Source organism: Indicator indicator, chromosome 17 (assembly GCF_027791375.1).
Source record: "Indicator indicator isolate 239-I01 chromosome 17, UM_Iind_1.1, whole genome shotgun sequence".
Taxonomy (NCBI): Eukaryota; Metazoa; Chordata; class Aves; order Piciformes; family Indicatoridae; genus Indicator; species Indicator indicator.
Window position 1 is genome coordinate 10,562,332 of NC_072026.1, and position 21,176 is coordinate 10,583,507.

General features: G+C 48.9%; 2 protein-coding genes across 4 annotated transcripts in view; one reads left to right on the forward strand and one right to left on the reverse strand.

The window, feature by feature from the left end:
* TMEM255A (transmembrane protein 255A) overlaps window positions 1-5,302 on the reverse strand; it is a 27,270-nt gene extending 21,968 nt beyond the window's left edge. For all 3 annotated transcript variants that reach the window (XM_054388629.1, XM_054388631.1, XM_054388628.1), the window contains exons 1-2: window positions 5,245-5,302; window positions 1,030-1,172 (exon numbers count right to left, since the gene is read on the reverse strand). In XM_054388629.1, coding sequence (XP_054244604.1) covers window positions 1,030-1,172; window positions 5,245-5,302 — 201 coding nt within the window. The remainder of the gene's footprint in view (window positions 1-1,029; window positions 1,173-5,244) is intronic.
* Window positions 5,301-18,290, forward strand: ATP1B4 (ATPase Na+/K+ transporting family member beta 4). The gene is made up of 9 exons (XM_054388860.1): window positions 5,301-5,556; window positions 8,562-8,626; window positions 11,029-11,191; window positions 14,124-14,252; window positions 15,011-15,115; window positions 15,386-15,582; window positions 16,208-16,264; window positions 16,957-17,052; window positions 17,966-18,290. The coding sequence occupies exons 1-9, from the start codon at window positions 5,301-5,303 to the stop codon at window positions 18,125-18,127; spliced, it is 1,230 nt and encodes a 409-aa protein (XP_054244835.1). The 3' UTR covers window positions 18,128-18,290.
* Window positions 18,291-21,176: the final 2,886 nt, after the last annotated feature.

The following is a 21,176-nucleotide window of genomic DNA, read 5'->3' on the forward strand; positions in this document are numbered from 1 at the left end:
CATGCCAATGGTGGTAAAGAGGCTCTCTTCAGCCATAAAAGAGCATGCTTACAGAAATGTACAAACCTCCCTGAGATCAGCAACACATGGCAAACAAATCAAACCACATTAAGGCATGAACAAGTCTTCACCTAGTTATTTGGACTAACTGTAAGCTTCCAGCTTCGAGGCTCCCAACCCACTGCTGTAACACCAGGAGCCCGTAGCTGGGGAGCTGCAGCGACACTCACTCTGGTAACACACTTAATTTGGCTGCAGCTTAGCCCTTTTTATGCTTCTCTTTGAGCATGTCTCAGACATGCATATAAACAGACCAGGACTTGCAATCCAGCTCATGTTAGAGCTCTGCTTATGCTGGGAGGGGCACGAGGTACTTGCCCTTTATGATTCTGCAGGAGTCATCTACTGGCAAGAAGGCTGGGCAGCAGTGGTCTTCTCTAAATTAAGCCATTTGAAGCTACAAGATTGTCCCTTCCTGTTTTCATCTGTTGATAACAAAAAAGAAGAAATGGATGTGCTGGCTGCTTTGATGTGTATGCTGCCCTGGCAAGCTGCCATGGCTATCACTAACATGCTTCTCGTCATTCAGGGATTCCAAATCGTTAAATACTTCTGCAAGTGAACTTTATGACCACGAGTTCACATGAAAAATATTTCAAGACATGGTCTCTCCACTGTTCTTCACACTTATGGTCCTGCTTTGCCTTTCTTCTGCCTGGCGTTAATGTGATGCATGCAAACAAATAAGTTCTGTTGTTGCTTTGACTGACATAAGACCTATTTATCTGTCTCACCATTATCTCAAAAACATGCTATTACCTAGGTTCAGAGGAAGCTGCCACTTGAATGGGGTTTTTGCATGGGAATGAGCAGCAGGTGCAAAATAATAATAAAACAAATAAATCAAATGGCAATGAAGTAGCTGAGCATAATATACCAGACAAGAGCACCCTGTATAACATTTGCATCATTACAAGGGATTTTGTAGGCAATAAGTTTTCTAGACCTACCTAGGAGTTCTATACTTACAATAACCCCTGGGTAATAACCTCCAACAGTCACATTTTGGGTTCTTGTTGTAGCAGCTAGGCCCACCGTTAGAATTAATACTGACACAATGAGGAGAGTCACAGTTACGTAGAGGGAATTTCTTTTTCTTCTATTGAATGACCCTAAAAACACACATACACAACAGAATTTGCTGATTCCATCTGGGGACAGTCACAGTACCATAAATTTCTCCTCCCACCACCAACCACATTGCAGTGAACTTTCTTTCTTCTAATCTGAGAATATTTCTGGGTTTGGCTCTTGCTTTTCACCTTCATTAATGTGCTTTATCAAGCGTTACTAGGGCACCTGAATTCATTTACTTATCACTTCTCTGTCACAGACGAAGAGAGATGAAAGAACTGTAACTCTGCAGAGCTCATTTGGATACATGGGATCCTCCCAGCCCCACTGGTCTGGGGCAGCTGAGCAAATAAAAGAAATATCACCATTAGGCATTTATATATTTTCTGATCTATTTATACCAAGATAAATAATCACACTGTATGCCACTTGTTTTGAGGAGCAAAATCTTGGCTGTGATCATACATAAGGCATCAACAATTTTTCATGTAAATAAGACATCACCAGTAACAGCCACTTCTTCTTGCCTGTAGTATCCCCTGCTTTCAACAAGGACCAGGTATTTTTAGATGCTTGAATAATGAATTTGTAGATTAGTAAAACTCATCTACAGCTGCCTGATGATTTTTTTTCTTTTATATATTTATAGACGTCCCAAATGAGCATAAATATAAAATAGTGATTCCATCAGCCAAGAGTAAAGCTGGCTGCAATATTACGCTCAATAACATCTTTAGGCATTTTTGTTCAGCCTGTGCTCTGCCATCTTCACATCATTTTGTGGAGCAATCCTTTTGATTATATTTCATACATTATGTAGACATAACTCAGCATTTGAAAGAGCAGCTGGTAGAATAATGGACCATAACAGTCCCCTGCTGTGCTCCCTATGGGCTCCTGGGGCCACCCTAAATTCCTTCCCCTTACCCTGGGACTCTCCAATGCACCCTGGGAGCAGACAAAGTTATTTCCCACCCCACAGGATCCCAAGCGATGCTACCAGCACTTATCAGTATTTCAGAGAAGGGCGTGGGCATGTCCCAAGACCAAGGAGCTGGTTCCACCACTGCTGAGCATATTGCCTAAAGCAAACCACATTGGGAACCCCCATTTGAGGTGTTCAGGGGCTCCCTGACAGCATCTACATGGTAAGATAAAACACTGGCAGAAAATCTGGGAAGAAAGACTGAGTCAAATAAGCCCAATGTCCTTGTCCAAGTTCTCCAAAGAGGAGCACACCAGGCCAGGATGGGCAGCTCTTCTTTAGGGTCTGTGCCTATCTGCAACAGAGAGAGATCTCTTCATCCTAACAGTTATATCAATGCAGCCATATGGACACACAATGATGCAAATTATCTCAATCCACAAGGTCAGCTCTCCCCAGGGAACACTGCAGCAGCAACCTGCTGCTCCTCTACACCCACTCCAACCTGACCCACGAGCTGAGCTGCTGGAAGGAGCACTTCCTCTCCATGCTGATCCATGCAGCACAGCTGTCATGGATATAGGCCTGGATCTGTTCACTCACACTAACATGATGAGTTTGAAATCACAAGCAAGGCTTAAACATGGGGCCTAAAAGCCCAGCATAAGGAAATGAAAGGCAAGAGAGGTTTATAAAGAAGAGCAACCCTTAGTTATTCGTGCCATTTTTCACAGAATGGAGATAAAGGTACCCAACTGTTTGCTGCAGGTTGTATTAGGGGTTAATCTTTCTATTCTCCAAGTAAGTTAATAATATACAATCTAAACTTCTGAAGCGTTCAAAATTTATCAAGATACGAGGCCATTCTGTATGTATTGCCTCCCACTATAGCTTGTGTTCCAGTTCCAGTGCAATCATTTAAATGCAAGTGTCACATAAAAGTCTTAAAATTCCAAAGTACTGGGAGCAAATGTTTAGCTAAACAAAACTTCCGAAACTGGAGAAAAAACACTACTTCTTATATGGATTAGTTCTGAAAGAAGGAACCTGCCTTGCTTACACAGATACCAACCTTCTGAGTACTGCTACAATCTGGCTGGCAGAAGATAAGTAAAGCCAGCCATATGTTCCTCAGGCAGCTTCAACTCTTTATGGGCAGGATGTGTGGGTGTGCAGATGTTTGTGTACTGTGAAAAAAACACCTTGCAGAGCACATCTGAGCGGGCATCGTGAGTACACGAGCACAGTGTTTACACGCACAAATGGCTATTCCTGGCTTCCGTCAGAGGCTGCAAAAAGTTACCACAAAATATGCTGTTTTCCTCAAAACCAGAGTATTTTGTTAACAGCACTTCTGCAGAAAAACAAAACAAAACCCAAGAACAACCACTTCTAAAAGAAGCTTGAAATACTGCTTATGGATTCTGAACTTGTTTCAGAACCTCCATGTTTTCCACTCATAGTTCTACATTGTTTCCCAGCTCACAACTAGCACACACACCAACGAGCACTACACAATCGAAATGAAAGATTTCCAACTGGAAAATTTCTGAAAGCTTTTTGGTATTCCTCACAAGATTAAAAAGGCAAACCCAAACAAAACAGCAAAAAAACCCCAAACAAATAAAAACACACACACACACTAAAACCCCAACAACAACAACAAAAAGCTTTTATTCCAAGTCCTGACAAAACCAATCACAATCCCTGAACTTGATACTGGAGATATGTAAAATTGAAGAGATAATGTGATTACCTCCACTTGAGGTCTGGACTGAGACACCAATTCCATTTTTTCTTTCTCTGAAAACACATTTTGTTACACATGTACTGAGAAAGTGGTTTTGTATTTCCATAAGGATGCCTGCAGCTGCTTCAGCATACTTACACTCAGTGTCTTCACTGATTGCTGAAGGGTCATCCTGGCAAAATCCTCTCTCTCATTAATTTTTCTGAAAGTATTCCCCATTAGATAATTTATCTCTTTGCTGCTGAGCTTGGTACAGCTTTACACACAGAAGTGGAGCTACAACAGCTTTGCTATCTCTGCTTTTAAGAGACACTAGTAGCCTTTTCTTTGTGATTTATCTAAATTAGACACCTCAAAACTTGCTTTACTCAACCTCTAACAAGGTGGTTGGAAACACTGTGCTTAACTTAGTGAAGAAGATTCAAATAAATTAACGCTAGCTATAGTCTATCTTTTGCTAAAACGAGTGTGGACAGGCATCAAAAGGTAATTTTTATTTTAGGCCTCAGAAACATGCTCTTATTATAGTTACTGTATATATGCCAGTTATAAAAATAAGGTTGTAGCAGGTTCTTTCAGATTATTTTGAAAGTCTGCAATAACACTTATTTTTGTATTGCCCTCGATTTACTCAAGCTTTTCTTGATTATCAGAAGAACACAGGCAAGATGGCCCAGAAACAGCACTGACTTCTCCATCTTGTTCTTTGGGGGCAAAAGCCACAAGTGAATACTAACCACAAAGTAGCCCAAGAAAGCCAGCTTCAACTTCGACCCTTGGAGAATGGGGAGCAACTGGCACCAAGCCATTCTCTTTCCTAGTCCTTCTCCTTTTGTTTCACCTCTCTGCCAAAAAATGGCCAGTGGCCGATCCCTGACCTGAACCGCTCTCTAACGACGGGCCGTGCCAGCGGGCCCACGAGAAGAGGGTCTGCAGGCGCCTGGCTGGCTCATCTCCTGCATGGATGGGTGGAAGAGATGGCAATTGCAATTAGCAGCCGGTGCGGGGCCTTTGGAGGGATTCTCTGACCTATTTAGGGAGCTGCAGGAGCACTGGGAGGGGAGCGGACCCCGACCTCAAAGATGCTGCATGGGCTGGGGACACCAGCGGCTATCTCCGTCCGGGCAGCGAGCAGCCCGACAGGAATGGGGAGCGTTGTGTCTGTGCCGCAGCCCCGGGGGCTCCGGGGACAGACGGACCGTCCCGCTGCGACGGCGGCTGAAACCCGCCTGAACGGCGGCTGGGCAGGCAGTGCTGTACAGCCGAGAGAGAAAGCGGCCGCCGCTGGCGGCGGCGGGGCTCAGGTCCAGTCCAGTGCAGTGTAGCTGGACTGGCGTCTAGGGGCCCACTGCCCAAAATGGCCGCGCGCCCCCAGCCCCCGCGCACCGACCCGCATCCTCCTGGACGTGTGGGGCCTCTTCCCCGCGGCACTTACCCACGGAGTCGGGCAGCTCCACGCCGCCCGGGCGCTGCTGAGTCAGGGACTGCCGCATGCTGCCACCGCCGGTCCCCGCCGCAGCCCGCCGGGCCACGGCGGCGGACAGAGCCCCGGCAGCGACTCCGCCGCGCCTGCGCGCTGGGAGAAAGCGGTGGGAGCTGCGGGGCTGGGCTGGCCCGGCCCGGCCCGCACCGCCCGCTGCCACTCTCCCCAAACCGGCGGCGGAGCTGGGGGCGGGACCGCGGCAGTGCCGCCGGATCTCGGCGGGAAGGGCTGGGGTATGTGGGGCTGGAGAGCAGGCCGGTGCCGGTGAGTGAAAGGCTCGACATGAGCCTCCAAGGTGCGCTCACAGCCCAGAACCAGCCGTGGCCTGGGCTACACCCCCTGTATCATGGGCAGCAGGTGAAGGGATGGGGTTCTGCTCCTCTGCTCCGCTCAGCTGAGACCCTACCTGCAGTGCTGGGTCGCGCTCTAGATTCCTGAGAGACATGGACATATTAGAGCGGGTCCCTAAGAGGCCACAAAAAATGACGTGGGAGCTGGAACCCCTCTACTGTGAGGACAGGCTGAGAGAGTTGCAAATCTTCTACAATGAGGGTGCTGAGGCACTGACACAAGTTGCCCAGAGAGGTGATAGATGTCCCTGGAAACATTTCAGGGTCAGGTTGGAGTGGGATCTGAGCAACCTGCTGTAGTTGCAGATGCCCCTGCTCACTGCAGGGGGGGTGGACCAGACAGCCTGTAAAGGTCCCTACCAACTCAAAGCATTCTATGACTCTGGATATATGTCATTCCTTCCAAAATTACTGCCCCTGGGGTGTGGAGGTCCAGGTCCACATGTCTGGCTTATACCGTTCTGCTGGAAAACAGTGAAGTTACTGTGCCCTAGAGGGGCTTTTTGAGTACGAGAGGGACAGAGGTCCTGCCCCACCTGGCTGAAGGGACTTGACACCTTACTGGTGTTGGGTCACATGGCACTGCTCCACACCATTTCATCCTTCCTGTTCCCTGCATCCTCCTCATCTCCCAACTCCCTGCAGCGTTAAGCCCCAAAGCAGTGCTGGTAGCGCTTCCAGGCAGCTGCCCTGCTGTGGACATTGGCCCAGCTTTTTATTCCCAGTGCTCTGAGATCTCTGCTCATGTGGTGATGACTACTGCTGCATGTGTGCTGTGTCCCACAAATATGGGATGCCCAGGAAATCCTGCAAGCTCCCTGCATCTCCAGCTAAGGAGCTGGGGCAGACCCTCAGCCTCTGTTTTCTCCATTGTATCTGCAAAATGGGGATAAAAGCATCTTCCCAGGAGGCTTCATAATTGCCTGTAAATCACTCTAATGCCCTGGGCTGAGAGGTGCTAAGTGCAAATCATGTAATTATTTGAAGCCAAAGCATATTTCATCAAGTTAAAAGAAACTAATCCTATCTCTGCTTCAAAAAAAGACACTTTTGCTGGATAAGAGCCTAATTGTAAGCTTTTCCCCTGAGAAAAGAGAAAGGGTATGCCCACGGTAGTGTAAGAGGCAAGTTACAAATGCCCAAATCAATTAATGGCAAAGAATGTATCACCTCCAGAGAAAACAACAGTTATTTACCTCAGATGAACTAGAGGAGACCTGTGCTTGCTGCCTGTGCACCACTGGGCAGTGAGGGTGGCACTGGCCCCCTCTTGCTCAGTCACCCCAGCTCCCTGCCAGTGATGAGAGAGGATGGGTTTCAGCTCCTTCTTCCACTCCACCAGGGCTGAGCTGTGCAGCAGCACAACTGCTGTGCTGTTGCATGTGTGTCTGGCGAACTGCTGGTGCCCCACCATTGCCCAGGCCTGCTCAGTCCTTGTGCCCCATCCCAACTTGCTGGCCCCAGAGCCAGCTGTGGGCGTGGCCACCTGTGTGCCCTCCTGCCAGCAACCTGGCTGCAGGCAGAAACCACACCGAGCCAGCCTTGCCTGCGTACCTGGCAGCAGGCGTGCCACAGCCCTGGCCAGCTCAGCACAGACTGGGGCAGCTGCCAGGCCTTTTTCTTTCCCACTGTGCCCATTTATTAGCACAGCCGGTGAGCAGCTTTCAGCCACACTTGGGAGAGGAAAGGGAGAAATGGTGTTTTGGCTGCTTGGATGGCACAGCCCTGCGGGAGCCCAGGACACATGTCTCCATGCCTCCAGGCAATGCCACAGCCTGGGGCAAGGCAACCTTTCCCGACCACTGAACAGGGTCTGGCTTACCTGTGAAGGGAAGGGTCGTTGGCTCCATTGGAAATGTGCTGAGGGAGTGAGCTGGTGGATGATGCTAAGCTCCTGCTGGGACAGATGGTGTAAAACAAGTCCCACTGTTCCTCGAGAGCTGCATGGGGCACAGCCAGGGGCAAGCAGCCTTTGCACACTGCCATCACTCCATTGGAAGCTGTTCCAGGCATTGTTGCAGGTGCAGCAGCAGGCAGAATTTTGGTGAGGCTGGCCCGACACCAGTTCCACATTGCCCTGCTGCCCCCCGCACTCCCAGCATGCCAGCCCCTCACAGCAGCAGGACCCCAGCATGCACCCTCTGTGTCCCTAGTGCACCATCTCATGCCTATTACTTGCTGATGGGGGAAAATATGATACTCCCCATCCTGTGTACAGAGGCAAGATGTCCCTCTGGATTCTGTCTCTCTGGCTGTGGTCAGCTCATACAGCTGGGCTGGGGAAGCCAACGCTGCATGTTCCTAGCTGCTATCTCATTTTGAAGGGATAAATATAGATCTGCCCCTCACACTACCCCTTCACCCCAAAAGAGTTTTTGCAAGCATTAACCATGGCCCCGTCATGACTGACAAGCACATATTGACAGACACATGTGGCTGTTGAAGGCCCTAGAGATTTGCTAATGTTTATTAACAGCTACGTGGTCTCCCTGGATCAGAGAGCCTGGCTTCCCCATGTAGGGCACTGGCTGGCATTAATGAGGACTTGGGCATGGGGCAGGATGCTGTGAGGGTGCTGCAAAGGGTACTAGATGCCAGGGACCTCGAGACGGGATCCTGTTGCATTGTGCTCACCCCTCTTAGGAAAGCAAGTTATTTTTTGATCCACTCTTCAATGCTGAAGTCCTGCCGGAGGGAAAGCAGTGTGGTTCCCCACAGACAGGTAAAGGTCTCAGCGCAGCCATTCTCACTCACCCTTTTTGCAGGGTGTTGAAGAGCTGGGGAGCTGTATTGGGGAGGGGACTATGCTGGTTGGTCCCTGAGGACAGGGCAACATGGCACCCACAGTGGGGCCAATGCTGCTGGACTCAACCCTGGGCTCCTGCAGTGCTAATGCTCATAATTGTGTTTCCCACCCAGGGATGGACGGGAATGCCAGTGCCAGAGGCACAGAGAGCCAGCACAGGAGCCCCCACCAGAAGGTGGTGAGTCTTTTAGGGGCCACTGGCTACCCTCTGAGAGGCAATGTGGGGCTGCTGCCAAGGACCAGTTTTGTGGCTGATAAGTATAGCTACTTTGCTTTAGGAAATGCTGCTTTGTACTAGGCGGGGAAGGGGCAGCAGGGGGTCTGGTGGGAGGTTGTGGGCAGTGAGGAGGGCTATGAGGGATGAGGATACTTTGGTATTGGCCAGTCCCTTACACCTGGCCTTCAGCAGGAAGAACTGACCACTGAGAGCTGAGCTGGTCCAGGTTGGGAATTGAGAAAAAACTCTGGCCTCCCTCAGGGCACCCATGACCATCAGCATGGCATGATCCTACCGAGGGTGAACCCCAGTTTTGCTTCACTGCCTGATCACCCCAGCTGTCACAGTGGGTAGCAGTCCCAGGCTGTCCAGTGTCTCAACAGGTCCCACCACAGCTCTCCCTTACCCCTGCCGCAGCATGCTCCTGCTCTGGTTCCTGCCACTCCTGTCCCTCGTCCAGGTGTAAGAGACTGCTCTGAGACCATCTCTGATCCTCGGCGGCAAAGATAAAACACCTGGAAGGTTTTGTAATCCAGATGTAATCTAGCTCCCTAGCTCAGGGACATCCACAAGGGACCTCCACCAGGGACCTAGCAGTGGAATCATCCCATTTTGTCCAGCTGCCCCATGCAGACCTCTGCCTGGGAGCCCCACAACCTTCCTCTCCCAGCTGGCAGGATGACTTTCACTGAGTGCTGGATACACAGTATCTCTGTACTGTGCCTCCAGGAAAGACAGAAAATTTTCCCTTCTTCCAAAAGCTTTCTGCAGAGCAGAGCTGTGGGGTTCCCTGGGTGGGAGTTCATGGGGGGCTGTCCCCATGTCATCTCACTCACCTCCCACCTAGTTATTAGCATTGGTAGCGGCTTCTGGACCAGGGCTCTGCAGACAGCCCATGTGCTGCCCTCACTGCCTTTGAGCTGCAGCTGGTTTGAAATACAAAAGGCTTTTCCCAAAGGAGTGCTAAGCAGCAGTACAGAGTCCCTCTGAGCAGTCCCTGCTGCTCTGGCAGTCTGAGAAAATGTTTCCAGAGCAGTTGCTGGTAGCTCTTTTGTTTACCAGGGAGGAGAGTGGGAAGAAGAAGAGCTCCTCCTCCATCACTTGCCCCTCTGTGAACGTTCTGGCAGCTGACAGCCCCCCCAGCTCTTCTCCCACATCCTTGCCAGCAACTAGTGTTGGGACTGCTGCTTCCTCACTCCAAAATCCTCTGGTTTCATCAGCCCTTCATGGTACAGGACTGTGGCCATGCCTGAGCTGGCTCAGGAAGGGCTCAGCCTGGGGTGTGGGACCTGGGCCAAGCATTGCCTTTGCTGTACAGACAGCCATGGGCATTTTGCCAGAGGCAGTGCTCTGATGGAGGCCTGCTCCAAGAAGAGCCCCACAGGGACAGTCAGTGGGATGGTGATGATTTACAGCCCGGCAGGTTTCCACAGCCCTCAGCACAGAGGGTGATCATGCTGGTGCAGCTGCTGCAGGGCTGTGCCTACAGTAGGCACAGTGGCCTAGGGAAGATGTGGCCAGAGTGGGCATGCATGGCCCTGACCCAGCTGGGAGCAGCTGAGCCCTGCAGCTGCAGGAGCATTGAAGTGCAAGGTGGGGGGTGATCCAGATCTCATCATCACTCCTTCTCTCCAGCACCACCTGGCCCATCCCTTCCCTGAGTTTAAAGTGAGGTCTGCACACTCTCCCACCTCATTGCCTGCTCTTGGAGATGTAGGGCCTGTCCAGGTTCAAGGAGGATGAGGGACAGCTGCTGTGTCTCATCTCAAGCAACTCTTGCCTAGGCACAAGTAAGAGAGATTTGTGTTGCCAAACTCAGACAAATGAGTTTTCACTGCTGAGGCAAAAAGCAATTTCCCTGCATGGAGAGATGCTTTTCCCTGAAACTTAGTATAATTAAAAAAATATCAACCCAGGGATTTCTCCAAAGACTAAGCACTTGCTCACATGCCAAGAAAAACAAACTGGATGACCTCTTAAATAATGCCACCTGCTGTCATCTGTGGTAGCACAGAAAATGTGCATCTGAGCCCAGACATGTTGCAGAAGCGTGGGAACAACCCTGACCCTCACAGCTCACAGTTTTTCTTTGGTCATGGTCACACAGGTGGTAAAAGATGAGTTTCTGTAAATGCCAGGACAAGGAGACAGTACCCAGTGTGCCACAGTGACTTACACGTTATGGAAAAACGGATGCTGGGATCTAAGCAATTTCAAGTCAGAACAGCCTCTCTTTAACTCAAGAGTGATGATGGGAAAATGGAAATTTGAACCATTTCCAGCTATTAAGTGCTTTTGTATTTATTTTTGGCCAATGAAATGTCCAGCTTGCATGTGGGGGTTGTGCTCTGTAACTCCTCCAGGAAAATAAGCATGAGGAGAAGGTCCAGAATCCTGACAGAGGGGAGAACAAGACCAAAGCAGACATGGGGAGCAAAACCTGGGCAGACCTGGCTGGGGAGATGAAGATGTTCCTTTGGAACCCAGAGGAGAGAACGTGCCTGGGGAGAACAGCGAAGAGCTGGGGTAGGTCCTTACTTGAGCCCTGCTTTAGGAATTGCTGCCTTTTCTTCACAATGGATGTACTTGCCTGGGAACATCTTTGATAGCCACTGTCACCACTGTCCCATGTTTTCAGGGTAGATATCTCTAACCATCACAATAAAGGACTAGTGAGGAGGAAAACTTTGGGAAAGTTGCCCTCAGGCTGCATGTTAATGTTTACTGAGAATAGGAAGCCAAAGATTTCAGGCTGCCTAGATGGTGTACTGGGAAGAAATTCAGAGCCCTAACAAGTGCGGGGACTGCAGGTTGGTCTGCTGCAGACACCTATCTCTGCTGCTGCCAGCAACCCTGCTCTTATCTGTACGTGTCAGGAGCCCATAGGGAGGTGGCTTTGGTGGGGAAAAGAGTGCCCAAGTTGTGGAGCAGGTGTTTTGGGGAGGGTACACACCACGGGGCTGAGCAGCCCTCCTTGCCTGCATGTGTCCTAGCTCTGGGAAGGGAGGGGTTAGTCAGAACAACCACCTTGTGGCTTCCTGGGGTGTGACATGGTGCCCACAACTGAGCCTGCATGTGCTATCAGGGCTGAGGTGAGCCAGTAAGGCATTTGAGCACCGTGTCTGTTTTATCTGTATCCATGTGGTCTTCAAAAATCATCGCTGAGCCTGGTGGTGCCCCAGATGGTTAAGAGCATGGCTCACAGCTGTAGGGCAAGCACCGCTGCAGGCTCAGTTTGAGACCAAGGTGCCTCATGTGATGCCATCTACCCTTGCAGTTCTGTTCTCCTGACAGCTCACAGTCCCCACAGTGGGGTGAAAACCCCCAACTTCAGCCCAGCATCACATGTGCATCTGCACCAATGAAAGGCTGTAAATCGTTGGAGGCTGCTGCTCTGCTCATGAGCACCAGAGGGTTCTGAAAACCTGCAAGCATGAGTCTGGGCCAGGCCCTGAAATCCATGCTTGCTCCCCCATGCCCTCTGCCAGCCATGGAATCAACCTGGTTTTGGTCCTTTGCTGAATGGGAAAGTGTAGACTGGAGTGTGGAAGCAGTATAGCAGTATATAGCAGTATAGGAAGCAGTCCCTTGAGATGTGGGTTTGTGTTTCTGGAGGCTCTTCCAAGTGCTGTGAAAAGCCTTGTGAGAGGACTTGCTCAGGCTTGTGTGGAAATGTTCCTGGCTGGCTACTGCTGGAAGTTATTTATTGACGCCCTCGGGGAGGGCGCAGTGTCCTCCTGCACCCCATGAGCATCACAGCCTGTGCTCTTTGGCCCCACAGCCCAGCTCACACACGTACCCCTGGCTGCACAGGCTCATGTGCTCACGTGCCCATACAGTGGGGCAGGAGAGAGTCACTGAAAATAATGGAACCATAGAATGGTTTGGGTTGAAAGGGACCTTAAAGATCACCCTAGTTCCGATCCCCCCTGCCATAGGCAGGCACACCTTACACAAGACAAGGCTGGTCATCCAACCTGGCCTTGGACACTTCAAGGGAGGGTGCAACCACAACTTCTTTGAGCAGTTTGTTCCAGTGTTTTACCACCTTCACAGTAAAGATTTTTTTCCTAATGCATAATCTAAATCTGCCCATTTTAAGTTTAAAACTGTTACCCTTCATCCTGTCACTACACTCCCTGATAACAATCCCCTTCCCATTTTTCCTGTAGTCCCCTTGCAAGTACTGGAAAGCTGCTGTAGGGGCTGCCTGGAGCTGTCCCTCCTCCAGGCTGAACAACCCCAACTCTCTCAGCCTGTCCTCACAGGGGTATTTTAAAATGAGAGTATTTGGAGGTGAATAGAGCTGAACTTTCCCACTCTCATCTCACAGGTGAGGGGTTTGTCCAGCCTGGGGCTGACCTTTCTCACTAGCCTCGAAGGTGTTCCCCAGGGACAGGGAACTCAGGATACCTGCTCTGCCAGAATGCAAGGAGCCTGCTGGCCACAGGCTCAGCATTGGAACCCCAGCCCCTGGGAAAAGCTCCACACCCAGCTCTGCTGGGGACAACATTTCCTGCTGCATTGCAGGAAAGAATGGGGCACCGTGTCCCAACAAGCATCAGCTCAGCACCCTGGCAGCAAATCCAACCCTGCCAGGCTGGTGTAGAGGCACCGTCCCAGCATCATTGTGGCAGGGCAGGATATTGTCTCTGCTGTACTACCAGCAGCAGTGATGGTCCCATCTACCCTGGCTTGGCCCGCAGCAGGACATGGCCCTGCAGTGCTTCCCAGCCCCGTGGCCACAGCAAGAGCACACATCTGTGTTCCCAGGGCTCCTTCTGAGCTGCCGGCACATTTCTCCTGGGAAATGTTTGCGTTAGGGCTTCACTTTGCTTTCTGAGCTGCTGGGTTTTATTCATAGGCCATGGACTCTTGAGACATCCTCAACCATCAGCTTGGTCCGGAGGAAAAACAAACCCTAGATGTCAGAGCTATGCAACAGCCAATGGTGCCACAACCCCTGAGTGATGCCACTGACCGCAGCCCCAGCACTGGGTCACTGCTGTGCAGGTGACAGGAGCTGGGGCAGGAGCACCATCGCACAGCTCCCATTGGGAGTTTGGATGTGCTGAAGCCACTAGGTAACTTCACGTGTTACCAAGAGGAGGTGGGAAGGGCAAGAGCCAAGCTCAGGTCTGTCTGTTGGAAAGAGCTGAGGTAGGTAGACACACAGACCTAGTCCTGACCCAGCTCTGGGAAGGGCCACACAGCAAAAGGGATTCAGAGTCAGACAGCAACTTCTTCAGCCCTGTGGTGGGGAGTGTGTCTGGCTGAGTCCTGCACCCCAAAAACATCAAGATTTGTGTGCAGAGAGGGCTGCAAGCTCCTACCTCCACAATGGACTCAGACTGCGGAGGACGCCATGCTGAGCACGGCTGTGCATCCCTGTGGGACACAGCCCATGGGACATGCTCTGATTGCATTAACAGCAACATGCCCTCTCCCTTCTTTGCAGGCCTGATCTTTCTGTTTTACTTCATTTTCTACACGTGCCTGGCGGGAATGTTTGCCTTCTGCCTCTACGTGATGCTGCTCACGCTGAGCCCCTACACGCCCAGGCACCGGGACCGTGTGTCCCCACCAGGTATGTACCCCAGCCAGCCTGGCCTCGGGCACCTCTGCCTGCACTTGCCTGGCAAAGTGATACTAAAATGTGGTGGCAGGGGCCTCAGGTCGAGCCCCACTGGAGCTGTATGCTCAGCCAGGCCTCCATAGCACCACTTGTCTCAGGGCACTGACAGTGCTGCAGGTGCACTACAGAGGATCAGTCATTTTAAACAGCCCCATGTGAAGCATTCATTCTAATTATACTAATTGTTGTTCTAATTTTGCTAATTATTAGGCTAAATATTCTCAAGGTACATGAGCAAGTTCAGGCATTTCATAGGTGATGCCCATTCAGTTACACTCCATATCTTCAAAATAAAATGCAAACCAAGAGTACCTTCTATGTGTTACTAATTGGGAGAGTCCTGGCAAGGTAATGCTCAAAGCCACCTTTCCTATGACAGAAGCTACTTTTTCCCTGTGTTTGCATGTTGGTGGGAAACACAAGGTCCCCTCACCCTGCTCCCTGTCTGGATCTGGCTACATGACTGAGAACATAGGGGACCCTTCAGCCTCTGTGTGCAGCCCCAAGCTCATCTCTTCCCTGCAGTGCTGCTGAGACCCTCCAGGTGTCCCATGTTTTTGGAGACATTTTGATGTGCATAGTGTTCTCTGGGTCTGAAATGGAGATGAGGGATCAGACCCAAGCCTGGTCACAGTGCAACCAGCAACCAGCCTCAAGCCTGTGGCCTGTCTACCCATGTCTGCTCTAACAGGGTCTGTTTCCTTCTCCAGGAGTAATGATCAGACCACACTTGAATGGGTTCACCATTGCCTTCAACGTCTCTCAGCCTAGCACATGGCAACCCTACGTGGACAGCATGCATCGCTTCCTACAAGGTAAGCTCTTAGACACCCCGGGAGTCATGTTCGCAAGTTGTTTGCATGCAGGTACACAGTGAAGAGGTCTCCTCCTGGGGCACAGATCAGCTGTTGGCATCTCATGACTCCCATTTAGAAAGTCTCATAAGGTGGTTGTGGGAGCTTCTGTGGGAGGGATCCTTGCTTTTCCAAGTGGGACTTTCTAACTCCCTTGACATGCAAATGTACTGAGAGCATGATTCTGTGCAGGCCTCAAGAAACACTAACAAGTCTCTCGGTCCCCACCAGCTTATGATGACAAAGTTCAAGAGGAGAAGAATATTGAGTGTGTCTCAGGACAGTACTTCATCCAAGAGGGCAATGAAAGTGAGGAGAAAAAGGCCTGCCAGTTCAAGCGCTCGCTGCTGCAGAACTGCTCTGGCATTGAGGATTCAACATTTGGCTACTCTAAAGGCCAGCCCTGCATCCTGCTGAAGATGAACCGGGTACAGAGAAAGCCACTCATCCTTACTCCTTCCTTTGTTGCATCCCAGCATGAAAAAGACCATGCAGGGACTGAAACTCCTCCACTTCCAAGGCCCAGGGAAAAAGGGAACTAGAATCCCCAAACCTGGTAGCTAATATTTGCTAGAAAACATAAAAAAGAAACACAACAAAACTTTCTTGATTTGATTTGATGAGGCTTGAGTACTGGAGGATCTTGAGCTAGGCTTCTGTACAGAAGCAACTATGCTTTGGGGCTACACCCCAGACCCCTGTCTCTTTATTGTGGAATTTCCATTGAATTTTTATTTGAAATCTTCTAATAGCATGGAGTATGGAAAAATAAGTGTGAAGGGGATGTAAACTCTGTGGAGAAGTGGCTGTGTTATTCCAGAAGGTTTGGGCTTTCTGCAGTTCTCTGCTCTGGCTTGGCTCTCAGGCACCAATCCTGCACTTGGGCACAGACAAATTGCACTGCATGAGGTGGCAGACCCTGCTTCCAGGGGCAGGTAACTCCTGTCCTGAGCAACATGGCTGGCACACAGAAGAACTTAAGCCCTGGGGGAGGGAGGCAGCACACATTTGACACTGCATTTCATAAAGGACGGATGTCTTTTGTTTTTGCAGATCATAGGCTACCGTCCTGGTGCTGGGGTTCCCGTGAGCGTGGACTGCAAAGTGCTGGTACTGCTTTCATTCATGCTGGGCAGAGTGGTGCACTGAAGGCCAAATGTCTCTCTCTGATGGACCCTACCAATGTCTATCCTTGTTTTAGCCCCAAACACTCATAGGCCCCAGTGCTGCTGATGCCTCTGAACATAAAGGGGCTCAGCCTGCTGAGGATCACAGAGGCCACTAGTCTCTTGCCTCCCGCCCTGGTTCTTGCCCTCCAAGTGCTGTTAGCTCCTGCCAGCCTCACCAGAACTGTTCTGCTTAGCCCTTGAGGGCAGGCCCACAGGGCTGGGTGCTGGGGTGCAGCTAGAGCCTGGAGCCGAGGGGAAAGAGGCAGGAGCTGCTCACATCCATCCCCACCAGCTCTGCAAGACTGGTCCTGGGGAGTAACCTGCAAGCTAAGAGCCACTGGGTAGACAAAGGGTTCCTGCAGCCTGGGCAGCAGCTGCATCATATGCTTAGAGAGCAGCAAAGTAGTAGGAAGCACAGAGAGGGACTGACTGGCAGCAAATTCACTGTCCCTCACTGGTGCCTTCATAGCACAGCTATGCTCTGGCTCGCTGCAGCAGCAGTTGGTTCCCACAGCTCAGTCCCCATCCAGATTTGCAGATGTTGGTATTAAAGCTCCCTCCCTTACTCTGAAGGGAGCTGTATTTTGTGTCCCCTATGCTAGGTACATCCCTTTATTTTTTTCACAACCACAGAAAGGCAATGAGAGTGATCTCAGATCAGTGGACTTCTACCCTGGAAATGGGACGTTTGATCTCATGTATTATCCCTACTACGGCAAGTTCACTCATGTAAGTAAGGATTCGTTTGTTATGTTTCCCTGGGAAGGGCAGGAGCTGCAGAGAGTACAGATATGCTTTCTGGCTATTTTGGGTGGATGTGGGCAGCAGAGAGGCCATGGGCACTGGGATTACAGAGCTCTATTTCTGTCTCCAGCAAACTGCAGGAAATCCTTGGGGACTCCAGTTCCCTCTTGCCAGCAGTGGGAATGATTACATTTATCATCTGGCAACTAAGACTGGCTTTGCTACCTCCCAGAGAAGGTCTCAACATCAACATTTTCCCAGGGGTTAGGCAAGTCAGAGGTTAGGTGATGCAAGGACAAGGCTTCTGTCAAAACTGTGAAAAACGACTTTATGCCAGGTGTCTCAAACCAGCAGCAGTCCAGCATTGGGTGGCTATTTCTGAGTATGCCAGCCAGTATTGCTTTGGTCTGTGCTGGGCTGTACAGCGTTAGGAGTAAAGAACCTTCACAACAGAAGTGGAAATGAAAGATGAGGCTGACTCCTATAGTCATGCTGCTACTGGCTGAGGATGAGCAACAGCCCTAGACACCAGGTCTTGCATGACTTTTGAGCACACAGACCTGAGGAACACCATGGATTCCTCATTACAAGCCATAGACTGGTTTTCAGACCAGCAGAAACTATTTGAGAGTCCCATTACCCAGTGTTCCTTGTCCTGGCTAATCAACCCGAGAGGAACAGTGCAGTGCAGAACTCTTAATGTGATCCCATCCCTCTGAGGCCCAGGCACAGAAAGGCTCAGTTTCAGCATCTGGAGGGACCATAGAGGACATCAGGTAAATGCACTCAAGACACCTGGGAACCAGAAACCAAGTACAGATGATTTTTACTGAACATGAAAGCAGTGCCTGCTTTTCTGCTCCCTCAGAAATTACAGTTAAATCTCCCTTCTTTTCAGGTGAACTATACATCCCCACTGGTGGCTATGCACTTTACAGATGTGAGAAGGAATTATTTGGTCCCCATTCAGTGCAGACTGAACGGGAAAGGTATTATCAATGACCTTAACAGCGACCGCTTCCTGGGCCGAATCATCTTCACACTCAACATTGGAAAGTAGCCACCACAAATGCTGGGCACTTAGGTTAAGTCAGTCAGAGGCTTTTTTTTTCCTTTTTAAAGCATAAAGTCAGTGGTTTTTTTCTGCTAGGAATAACAAGCACATGGAGATTACTGCTAATTTATTTTTGTTCACAGTTAGGAAACAAATGAGATGCAGGGGAGTGTGGAACCACGTTTTTCATCACCTGCTGTAAATCATTATTAGTAAAAATTATCTCCTGGGCAGAGAACCTGCAAAAGCATTTCAGTTTTGATTAAAAAAAAAAAACCCTCTGGTATCTGACCACTGTTTTCATAAGGTCTTTTATGAGTGACCTTGTTAGAATGTGGTTTTCCTGACTAAGTTTTCATTTCAACCATAAGTTTATGTGTATTTCTCAGACAAAAGCATACAAGAGTAGTTTATTAACACTATTCTTGTTAAAATAATAAACAGCAACATTTTTGGATTATGCTTGAAATGTCACAGCTAAAAAGTGAAAATGGCAGCTCTAAACACCTCTTCCAGAATTTCTACAACGGGAGCATCTTGACTTACAGTTTGTTCAGCACACACAAGGTATCAGAGCAAAGGCCAGGCAAAAAATCCTTTGTCCTTGAATCTCTCCAACTGTTCCTTTCTGAAGGGGCAAGATGAGCGTATTTCTCCCTCCACCTCCTCACCCCAGTACTTCTCCCTGCCCCAGGAATCTCCATCAAGTCTGATAGGCAGGGATGAGCGAAAGCAGCTTTTCTTTCATCATGGTTTTCAGGTTGAGAGCTCCCACTTCCCTCTTCAGGCACAGAAGTGCCAGAGAAAGATGTTGGACCCTCCTAAATATTTCTGGCCTGTCCTTCCCTGATCCAGAGAGGTCACAGCTGTAATGCTGCAAAGAACTGCAGAGAAATACTCAGTCGTTTTCTTGCTAAGGTGTCAGTGAAGTCAAAGGCCTATGAAGCACACTTGCCCTTCTCAGCAGGGTGCTGTCAACCTGAGCAACCTCTGCTGTGTGGCAGCCAGACCCTCCCCAACCCGTGAGCATCAGCATGCAGGCTTCGTACCTGACAGAGCCCAACTGTGCTCTGAGTCTTACAAGCAATAAGAACACAGCAGGACAGGACACCTTAGGATAATGCACTAGTTGGAAAGCACACTTACTAAAATTACTGACTGAACAAGAGCATTATGGTATGTTTGTCCTACATCCTAGACCAGGTACTTAATCTGCCATCATTTCCTGGTCCATATAAGTCTCTAAGAAGTCATTCTTTGTATTAAAAATAAAGTGACTACAGCAAAATTAGCTCTGTGGTACCATTCTTAAAACACTGGTGTATGAGAGTGGTTTGGGACTGAATCTCAAAGCAGCACATAATGGGATCCTTGAATTTTGAGCATTTGAATAACTTTCTAGGGCCAAAGAGTTTAGAAGCCCAGTACACTGTACATGAAGACTCAAAATGTGCTGATTATCACAAACAACCAATAGGCAAAAACTACTTAAGAAATGTTTAAAAAATGAACTAGAGGTGGTTAGGAACTAATTTTGCTCAGACATGGTTATTCATATGATAACAACAGAGCTAAGGCAACACAATTATTCTGCCTGCACAGCTTATCCGGAAGAGCATTTTCTGATCAACATAAACCAGCTTCTGCCAAGGAAGATGCTGCTGTGGCAGTGGCTCTTCCTTTGACATCAGAAAGAAGTTAAACTCACAAATGCTTCCCTGCCTGCCAATTGCTTCAACACATTTATATATCTGCAAAATACTAAAAGTAATCCAAACCCTCCATGCTTCAAGCCATGAAAACAACAGCTCTCCAGCTAGCACCAGGACAAAATTCTAGTTATAGCTATTTCCTACCTTCCTATTGAAAAGATTAATGAAACAGCTGCTCGTGCTTTGATCCAATCAACGAAGAAAGATAACAAATTGGGATGTAACTATGCAAACAGCTTAGAAGCTAAAATTTCTGTTTCTCCACCAACATCCAGACCCAGGCACATTGACATTCTCACTGGAAAAGCTCTCAGAAATAGCATGTGTGTACTTACACTAAAACAAAGCTTTAAAAACACCACAGTTAACTTTATTTTCCATACGCATTCTGTTTTCAGCATATTTGTACAGTCATTTAAAGATTTGGAGAATTGTAGAAACCACTCTTCATGCTACAACCACCTTAACGTGCTGGCTTATTTTTGTTATTTCTATTGAAGGCCAGAATAACACTTTACATGTATCTATAAATAGATGCATGCATGCATATATATATATACACACACATATATATGCATGCATGCATCTAGGAAATAGCCACGTTTTACTAAAATAACCTAGCAAAAGTGATGCAATGTACTTTTCTCTGCAGTCTGAGCATGAAACCATGGATGGAATCCATCTGCTGGCAGCAGAGAAGCAGCACACTCTGAGAAGCAACTGTTACTCACAAATTGCCAGTTTCAGAATAATTCATTCTTTGCCACTCTGCAGGGAAAACAAGTACTGTGGGAGCAAAGGTACAGCACAAAAGCCCAAGACAACCAAAACCAAAAGCACACACTCCAACTCAGCAGCATTACACTCCTAAAAAAAGACCATTTGGTTCAAGAGCCCATTTTCAGTACAAAAGTAATTTTTGTCAGATTCAGGTAAAGCTTCTCTTTGGTCAAAGTGAGGACATACAGGTGTTTTTCTAACATGAAAATTAACTCTCCAGCAATCTCCCTTCCCTGGATATACAGCTACTGTGAGTTTCTTAGTGTTGATTGCCTCCTTTGTGCAGGTGAATTACTGAAGGTTTTTTTCCCTACAACATAGAGGCTCAATGTATAAAGTGATTAAATACTAAAGTAGCTTTAGTAAACACTTGCTGCAGAGGACAGAAACTTTGTGTGCTGTCAGTAGCTCTCTGCAGACCTGGCAGCTGAACTGTTCCACGGTTGGAAATCAGGGTTCACTTGAGCTGTAAAAGGTTTTTTTACCAAGATGGATCAAAGAGGCTGAAAGAGCAAGAGACTTCTTTCATCTTACCAATATGAACCCCATTGGAATGAAGTAGA